The 9,428-nt window shown below is 47.6% G+C and overlaps 1 protein-coding gene across 27 annotated transcripts in view; it reads left to right on the top strand.

The window, feature by feature from the left end:
* LOC109903635 (microtubule-actin cross-linking factor 1) overlaps window positions 1-9,428 on the top strand; it is a 250,345-nt gene that overhangs the window by 166,787 nt on the left and 74,130 nt on the right. For 26 of the 27 annotated variants that reach the window (XM_031789328.1, XM_031789338.1, XM_031789336.1 and 23 more), the window contains 14 exons: window positions 109-264; window positions 355-570; window positions 672-824; window positions 986-1,282; window positions 2,272-2,421; window positions 2,693-2,926; window positions 3,646-3,810; window positions 4,054-4,395; window positions 4,677-4,868; window positions 5,198-5,371; window positions 5,566-5,689; window positions 7,478-7,677; window positions 7,876-8,193; window positions 8,476-8,642. In XM_031789328.1, coding sequence (XP_031645188.1) covers window positions 109-264; window positions 355-570; window positions 672-824; window positions 986-1,282; window positions 2,272-2,421; window positions 2,693-2,926; window positions 3,646-3,810; window positions 4,054-4,395; window positions 4,677-4,868; window positions 5,198-5,371; window positions 5,566-5,689; window positions 7,478-7,677; window positions 7,876-8,193; window positions 8,476-8,642 — 2,888 coding nt within the window. The remainder of the gene's footprint in view (window positions 1-108; window positions 265-354; window positions 571-671; window positions 825-985; window positions 1,283-2,271; window positions 2,422-2,692; window positions 2,927-3,645; window positions 3,811-4,053; window positions 4,396-4,676; window positions 4,869-5,197; window positions 5,372-5,565; window positions 5,690-7,477; window positions 7,678-7,875; window positions 8,194-8,475; window positions 8,643-9,428) is intronic. The other variant, XM_031789315.1, reaches the window with a different exon arrangement.

Genomic DNA, 9,428 nt, shown 5'->3' with positions numbered 1-9,428 from the left:
AATAGCAAATTGTCTCTGCTTGATCATACATTCTGTATTGTGTAACCCAGTAACACGCTGTCGAATGCCATTCAGACTGATGCTTATCTGACATTCCCTTTCCATCAGTCCTCGTTGCTCCGCCAGGAATTCCTAGAACATGACCAGCAAATTGTGGCTCTGCTCTCTATGGTGAGACACATCGAGGTTCGCCTCAAGCAGCAGCAGCAACAGTCGATTGGTCGCAGCCTCATTGCCCTTGATGACATCATCAAACAGACAGAGGTAAGAGATTTAGTACCTGCAAATGTATGATCTAGGATGTTACCACAATGGAAATCTTAGGTTTCAAAATTGACCGACCTTTTATCTCAGACCTTGGATCTAGAACTTTGGGATTTAGAATCCCAGGTCAAAAAGGAAGTGGATGCTGCTGGGCAGCTGCTGGAGCCCCGCCCACAGGAAGTACCACCTCAACTACTATTGGCCTTGGAAAAGGATGGGCGAAGCTTAGCTCGAGGTTACGAGGCTGCCAGAGGGGTTTCAGAAAACATCTTGCAGGGGCTGCGCGCACACAGAGAGGCACATAAGGTAATGGGACAGTGGATTGAAACATGAGATCTGTGTGTTTTTGGTGTTTAATCCACTATTGCACCCTTTGCTAATCAGTGCTGTTTGTTTCTCCCTCTCAGGAGGCAGTGACTGGGGAACAGAGGTCACTTGGAGGGCGAGTAGAAGATCTTCTCTTCTGGCTGAAGGAGACTGAGGCACAAATGACAGGAATGGATGGGCAAACCCAGGGCGAGACTCCTCCTCAGCGAACACAACAGCTCCAGCTGTGCAAGGTTACCGCTCTCACGCCACACTTCAAGTTTGATCTCGTTACCCTCTTCTTGTGCACTTTCAAGTGTGCAATTAACAACCTAGTTCGGCTTCAGCCTACACGTTGCTTCATTTCCAGCTAGTCCTCAGATAATTATCTCTCCTTTCTATCTCCCTGCCTCAGGAGTTGCAGTCGTCTCTCTCGGCGCGCTCCAATGACGTCAACGCGCTTGCCTTTGACATCCAGGTGTTCATCTCGGAGCGGGCTCAGGACCTGGCTCCAGAACAGAGCAGGCACCTCCTTGGGCAGCTACAACAGCTCCAGAGGGGCTTCCACCGAGCCGCTGGCCAAGCCCACGCCAAGACCGACACCCTCGCCGCCCAGAGAGAGAGGGAGGAGGAGAGGCAGCGCAGGCACAAAGAAAAAGAAGAGGAAGAGAAGGAGAGAGAAAGAGAGAGACAGAGTGCAAGGGAGAGAGAGGTTTGCAAACCGCTGGCTATGTTGCGCAGTCCCATTTGGAGTTCTGGAATGCATGTTTAACATATACATTTTCAATACATTCAATCATCCGTAATAACATACTTTACCATATAACGATTGTGGTCATGCTATCATTGTTTCAATTCTCAATTTCTATCACTTTCTGTATCTGGCTAACCCTTATCCATACTATTAATCATGTCCATCAAAGCAAATATGCCAACTTCAAAAATAATTCTTATTTTCCACATTTGTGTCTAAATTGATCACTTACATCAGATTAGCAAACAACCGCTGCTGCTGCGAAGGCTAAGACACCGTATAGGGACCGGTATTACTACTCCCACCACAAGCTTCTATGCCCAATGTGTGTTTGCTCCTCTGCATGTGTCCCTGTATAACACCTGTGTGAATTAACATGTCTGCCTTGCTCTTCCAGATTGCCACAGAAGGAAATACACTTGCGCCGCCACGGAAAAGGCTAGAGAGTTTTTAAATCCGAGAAGCCTTGCTGTGGCTCGAACGCTTTCCTTTTGTCCTCTTCTCCCCTGTTGTACGACATGGGGAGGAAGGAACAAAGGGGCAAACGAGGACACCGTGTGTTTGATTGTCTTTGTGTTATCGTTGTTGTTTTGGCTCGACTGACCTGTTGATGATGCTGTGTCCGTATCTATCGATCTGTCTGGCTGACTGTGTGAATTCTGGACACATCGTGCTCGACGTCTGGCAAAGTGTGACATATATAAATTACATTTTAAAGGGTTTAGAAACAGGCAAGCGTTGCACTTAATGGAAGTGTGAATTGGTGTTGAAAAGAAATGTAAAAAGATCTGCTATTTGTGTGCCTCTGCTCAGCTGAGTGGAAAATGACAATAGGGGTCTGATTCAACGTCGTGGACTGTTCATTAGCAGAACGTGTAATATGACTTTTCTCACTCTCTCTCTCTGCCTACATTTTTCTCTGTCTACCGTCATCCGTGGCTCTCCAGGTGGTGCAGCAGCACAAAGCAGAGTGCTCACAGAGATTGGAAGGCCTTACAATGTGGTTGGCTGGAGCTGCCAGCGTGCTAGCTAATCAAAGAGCGGGAGCAGAGTCGGGTGATGTGAATGTGCTGCAGCAGAAACAGAGCGAGCTAAAGGTGAGGGAAACGCTGCGGGGGTTTTGGCTGTTTTAGTTGCTCCCAGACTTCTAATGTAGCCCGGTTCTGACCTTGCTAGGTCTCTTTGAGGACCCACAGTTATAGGAGATAGGCTGCATTCAAACTGTTGGAGGGTCTTAACACTGTGCATGTATTCTCCTTTCTCTTCACATGCAATTTTGTATGGCCTGCTCCAGGGGAATATGCCACACTACCTGTAACCTCTCTATATCTGACCCCCCCCCTCCCTCTCTCTCTCCCCCTCCCCCAGGAAGTACAGAAGGACCTGCTGACCAGAGGCGAGGGCGTGGCGGAGACCATCCGCTCGGTGGAGGAGTTCCTGGCGGAGCACGGTGACAGCCTGAGTCCAGAGGACAGGGCCAACCTCCAGGGGGCACTGTCCCGTATGAAGGAGCAGTACAGTGCCCTAACCGACACGGCCGACTCCTCCCTGGCCCAGCTGGACACGGCCATCAGCACCACCGTCCAACAGAACACACAGCGGGTAAGCCTAAAGTAGCAGCGCTGCTGTCTAACACAGCACGTAGATTTTATTATTGCCGAGATGTGTATCTTTATGGATACTGTTTTGAGTACTGAAAAATTACTATGGAAACAGCTACAGTGTTTTATCTGTTATTTTACCAGGTAAGTTGACTGAGAACACATTCTCATTTGCAGTAACGACCTGAGGAATAGTTACAGGGTATTAATGAGCCAATTGTAAACTGGGTATGATTAGGTGACCGTGATGGTTTGAGGGCCAGATTGGGAATTTAGCCAGGACACCGGGGTTAACACCCCTAAACGTATGATAAGTGCCATGGGATCTTTAATGACCTCAGAGAGTCAGGACACCCGTTTAACGTCCCATCCGAAAGACCTCACCCTACACAGGGCAATGCCTGGGGCATTGGGATATTTTTTTAGACCAAAGGAAAGAGTGCCTCCTACTGGCCCTACAACACCACTTCCAGCAGCATCTGGTCTCCCATCCAGGAACTGACCAGTACCAACCCTGCTTAGCTTCAGAAGCAAGCCAGCAGTGGTATGCAGGGTGGTATGCTGCTGGCAATTAAACCAGAGGAAAAGCTCTTTCCTTTTCTGTGTCAATTATGGAGAAGGGCCTTTCTTTCCCTGACTGCACTTTCATTGGTAGAAATATACACTCACCGCGATCTGTGCTGTTTGATCACGTTTCCTCTCTATTTTCTTCCCCTATAGGCGAAGGCAGTAAAGGAGCTGCAGGAGACCCGGTGTCAGATCGACTCGCTGCTGGAGGAGCTCTCCTCCCTGAACCAGCCTGGGAGAATAGGAACTGGCATGACTGTTACTGACCACCCCTCCTCGCCAGAGGGAAGACTACAATCACACAGTGACATGCTCCAGGTCAGACATTCTCCTTGCTGCTTATTTACAAAAGGAACGTTTGTTCATGTTGTGGTATACAATTAAATGCACTATGAAACGTAATGCTTCACAAAAGGGCCTTTTTAGGTGCTTGGCAGAGGTTATTGAATGACAGTCAACTTGCATCCTTCCTCTCATCTCCTTTCCAGACTATGTGAGATGAGCCCTACCTTTTGGCTCTCTCTGACCCATTATGATCTTTGATCTTTAACCCCTCTACAGACGGAGCTCCAGCAGCTCCAGGCCCAGCAGGCCCAGCTGATGCAGGTGTCCCAGAACGCTCGAGCCCTCCTGGACCAGCCCGACTCGGCCGTGCCAGCCGAGGAGAAACGGCGTCTGCGGGGCCAGCTAGACCAGCTCCAGACCCAACACCAGGAGAAGCTGCGGGCCTGCCAGGAGAGGCTGAGGTGCTCTGAGGCCCTTAAGGACGAGCTGGCCAAGTTCCTCCAGGAGCACGGAGGCCTGGGGACCTGGCTGGAACAGAGTGAGGGGGAGCTGGGTTCCTTAGGGGAAGGAGAGACGGACGCACAGGGCCTGAAGGGGAGACTGGAAGAGCACAAGAAGGTACATGTTGTTTTTAGATTTTCTTAGACTAGTGTGAGTTAGAGAGAAAGCTACATTGCATAGCCAGAGAGAGATGGTTTACATTATCAAGATGCAAGAATATAGGCTTACTGTAACAATAGTTCAGGGTTTATATTGGCAGTTGGTAGCAATATTCACTCCTACTCTCAGCTGTATACACACAGTCATGATACTAAAGACACTAAGTTTACTGTTTCAAACTTTGGAACTGAACACATTCTTGACTGTATCGTACTGACCTGGAACTGGTTGTCTTCCAGCTGGCGGAGGATGTGATCTGCCACAAGGCAGACCTGCGCTTCGTGTCCATCTCGGGTCAGAAGGTGCTGGACTCTGTCCAGGGGGCTCTGGAGAAGGTAGGAGGGTCTGACCCAGCCCTGGAGGAGACCAAGCAGCTGGTCACGGACAAGCTACAGGACGCCAACCACCGTTACACCGCGCTGCACACCAAGGTGGGTCTCATATAGAGTAGGGGGATTGTATTCTTCATTACCACTGTGCTTGGTGTACCAATAAGTACTAGGAGCATATCCACAATGGCAGGGATTGTGTTGAAAGACTCACTATATTCAGTCAAGGTCCCTTTGAAATATAAGCCTTATTCATTATTTTACATTCTTTTTATATAACTACAATATATAATAATCAATATTATAGCCATAACCATAGTTGAGGCTGTGTGTAGAGATATTCAACATTGCTCTACTTTCATAGTAGAGATGGTGTCCTGTTCATCTTTTTTTGATCTATGCTTAATCCCCCCCCCCCCCTCCTTTTCCAGTCGTCAGATCTGGGGGGGCGTCTGTCGGGTCTGTTGGAACGCTACCAGCAGTACCAGGACGAGGCTGTGTCGCTCCACACCTGGCTCAGCACCCAGGAGCAGAACCAGAGTATAGCCGGACCCAGCGGAGAGACGGACACACAGACACTACAGAACACACTGCTGGCCGTACAGGTGAGGGACAGCATAGAAATAGATGGGTTATACAGTATGTACATGTGACTGAACGAGGCGACTTTATCAGCGCCTCAATCTTTGCGAGGAGAGGGTAGAACTCTGTTTTCCATTCCCTGCACCTCAACATGTCTCCTCCTTTTCCCCCTTTTCTGTTCATTTTTCTTCCCCCTCTCTCCCTGTGTTCTGGTCAGCTGTTGCAGGATGAGCTGGCGGAGCGGTCAGTCCATTTGGAGAAGGTGAGGAGGGCAGGCAGAGAGCTGGCTAACACACAGGAGTCCCCCACTCTCAGAGCTGCCGAGATCATCAGCACTGCAGGTACACAAGCTCACAACTACACCACCGTTCAAAAGTTTGGGGTCACTTAGAAATGTCCTTGTTTTTGAAAGAAAAGCACATTTTTGGTCCATCAAAATAACATCAAATTGATCATAAATACAGTGTAGACATTGTTAATGTTGTAAATGACTATTGTATCTGGAAGCGGCAGATTTTTTTATGGAATATCTACTTAGGTGTACAGAGGCCCATTATCAGCAACCATCACTCCTGTGTTCCAATGGCACATTGTGTTAGCTAATCCAAGTTTATCATTTTAAAAGGCTAATTGATAATTAGAAATCCCTTTTGCAATTATGTTAGCACAGCTGAAAACTGTTGTTCTGATTAAAGAAGCAATAAAACTGTCCTTCTTTAGACTAGTTGAGTATCTGGAGCATCAGCATTTGTGGGTTCGATTACAGGCTCAAAATGGCCAGAAACAAAGAACTTTCTTCTAAAACTCATCAGTCTATTTCTTGTTCTGAGAAATGAAGGCTATTCCATATGAGAAATTGCCAAGAAACTGAAGATCTCATACAGCGCTGTGTACTACTCCCTTCACAGAACAGGGCAAACTGGCTCTAACCAGAATAGAGAGGAGTGGGAGGCCCCGGTGCACAACTGAGCAAGAGGACAAGTACATTAGAGTGTCTAGTTTGAGAAACGGACACCTCACAAGTCCTCAACTGACAGCTTCATTAAATAGTACCCGCAAAACACCGGTCTCAACGTTAACAGTGAAGGATTCCGGGATTCCGGCCGTCTAGGCAGAGTTGCAAAGAAAAAGACATATTTCAGACTGGCCAATATAAAGAAAAGATTAAGATGGGTAAAAGAACACAGACACTGGACGGAGGAAGATTGGAAAAAAGTGTTATGGACAGACGAAGTTAAGTTTGAGGTGTTCGGATCATAAAAAATAACATTTGTGAGACGCAGAAAAAATGACGATGCTGGAGGAGTGCTTCACGCCCTCTGTCAAGCATAGTGGAGGCAATGTGATGATCTGGGGGCGCTTTGGCGATGGTAAAGTGGGAGATTTGTACAGGGTAAAAGGGATTTTGAACGCCATGCCATACCCTGTGGACGGCACTTAAATTGGAGCCTACAACAGGACAATGACACAAAGCAGAGCTCCAAACTATGCAATAACTATTGAGGGAAGAAGCAGTCAGCTGGTATTCTGTCTATGATGGAGTGGCCAGCACAGTAACCGGATCTCAACCCTATTGAGCTGTTGTGGGAGCAGCTTGACCGTATGGTACGTAAGAAGTGCCCAGCAAGCCAATCCAACAATCCAATGGGGTGAAATCTCTTCAGATTACCTCAACAAATGGACAACTAGAATGCCAAAGGTCTGCAAGGCTGTAGTTGCTGCAAATGGAGGATTATTTGATGAAAGCAAAGTTTGACGGACACAATTATTATTTCAATGACAAATCATTATTTAAAACCTTGTCAACGTCTTGACTATATCTCCTATTCATTTTGCAACTAATTTCATGTATGTTTTCATGGAAAACAAGGCCATTTCTAAGTGACCCCAAACTTCTGAACGGTAGTTTGTATATATCTATTGTTCTGCCGTTCATAACCTTCTATATTGTTATATCTTATTCATCCCTTCACATCATCATAGATCCTGCAGTGTATCTACTTGTCTTACTGAATACCACCATCTCTGTTGATGTCTTTTTAAATCCATCCACCTAAACAAATGAGTCTCTATCGTAATGGAGAAAAGTAATCACCCTGGCATTCTCATCCTTCCTCTCTCTGAGCCAGATGGTCTGGAGAAGAGGTTCAGCTCTCTGTCTGAGTCCGTGTCCGAGCGAGCTGAGCAGCTCCAGACGTCCGTAGCCCAGTCGGTCAGTGTCCAGGAGGGGCTGAAGGGCCTGCTAGCCTGGCTAGACGGCCTACTGCTGACCCCCGGGCCCGTCCAACCCACCGCCCAGGCTGTCCAGGACGCCCTCACACAGAATCAGGTACCATAGTAGAAATACAGGTCCACAATGGAATATGGAATAGCCTGCAGCTGCTGTAATACTGTTTATGAGAATTATTATTATTATTTTTTTTACCTTACAGACTATTATTTAAAAAATGTTGCCTTCACATCTAATACACACTTCCACTTTGCAGTTGTGTTACATGCGCTTTAACCCACTTCCCCTCTGTTCCAGAAACTACGCCAAGAGCTGTTATCCAGACAGGGCAGTGTGGAGGCCACCTGCGACTCGGTCTCCAAACTGCTCCAGAGCTCTGACGCCTCCACGGCCTCCGGGCTCCAGGGGTCACTAGAGCGCCTGAGCCGGCACTACGCCGCGGCATTGGCCAAGCAGGCCGAGAGGGAGGCTGAGCTCCGGGGGCTCCTGCCCAAGCTGGAGAACTATGAGAGACTGAGTACGGACCTGCAGGGTTTTACTCAGACCAGGCTGAGAGCTTTGAGCCCCGCGGGACAGCCTGAACGCAGTGTGGAGGACTACAGACAGACCATTGAGGTAAGAGGGGTGGGATGGTAAAGATTTATTTCCATTGTGGTTCCTTAAAGTGTTCCAGAACCATAGATAGTCTGACAGACCATAGATATGAAGAGGTGGTAGGAGGATAGAGGTGCAGAACCGTATATATCAGTGTTACAGGCCATTGAGGTGAGAGGATGGGGATGATAAATAATAGTAAAGAACCATAGATATCTTTGAACAGAGAAGTGGAAGAAGGCAGAGGGTTTTCGGGGAGGGTAGGCTTCAGATAACACATCTGTGTCTACCTTACTACTACAGGAGGTGAGAGCAGAGCAGGAGCAGGAGGCAGGTCAACTGAAGTCATTCTGCCAGCTGGGGACAGACCTAAGCCAAGCCAAGGCCCTGACCAGCACACAGACCCTACTGGACAACGTCAGAGAGGTGTCCGATGAGTTCGCCCGACTGGAATCCAACATCACTGAAAGGTAAGCAGCACTGCCTCAGAAAAACGCTGAGCCAAATCCAATACAACACCAATGCAGAGCCCTGTGTATAAGCTTTGTAGTTCACTGTAGGTAAGCCCTGCCCTACAATACACAAAGCAAAGATTCACATGTCGGAATCGATTTAAAGGTCTCTAGGTGCACGTATGCTTGTAGTGCAGCACCAAACCCACTAGGGGGAGATGGGTACAGCACAATAAGACCACGCACTGTCACATTGCTGCCACCATTACAGTCTGAAAAATTGACACTCATGGCATTTCTCTTCACGCTAATGCCATACAAATTCATCCACTGGTGTGGCAGGTAGCTTAGCGGTTAAGAGCATTGGGCTTGTAACCAAGGTTGCTGGTTCGAATCCCATAGTCGACTAGAGGGGAACAGCTGTCTGTGCCCTTGAGCAAGGCACTTAACCCTAATTGCTCCTGTAAGAGTGTCTGCTAAATGACAACAACAAAATGAAACTTCCTGTATGGCAGTTACCAGTTGCCATGTCGCCCTGCTTAGCTTAACCACACTTGTGACATGCCACAAGAAATAAAATGACTGGCAATGCACCTTCTAGTGTTTCTATTTCTACGTCAGGCCTCTTATAAATACCATTGGACTGTCTGTTCGTCTAGCAATAGATCGCAAAAGCTTATACATTGTTGGAATCGGCTAAACTTTGAACATTGAGATATTAAATAAATGACAGAGACAAAGCCTTGAATAGAAAGAGTTTGTAAAAAGCCAGAAGGCTTTGGAATGTGTTTGTTGGAGGAGAGG

This window comes from Oncorhynchus kisutch, linkage group LG14, assembly GCF_002021735.2.
Source record: "Oncorhynchus kisutch isolate 150728-3 linkage group LG14, Okis_V2, whole genome shotgun sequence".
In the NCBI taxonomy this organism is placed as follows: Eukaryota; Metazoa; Chordata; class Actinopteri; order Salmoniformes; family Salmonidae; genus Oncorhynchus; species Oncorhynchus kisutch.
The sequence above is the reverse complement of the archived record's forward strand: the minus strand, read 5'-3'. Positions and strand labels throughout refer to the sequence as shown.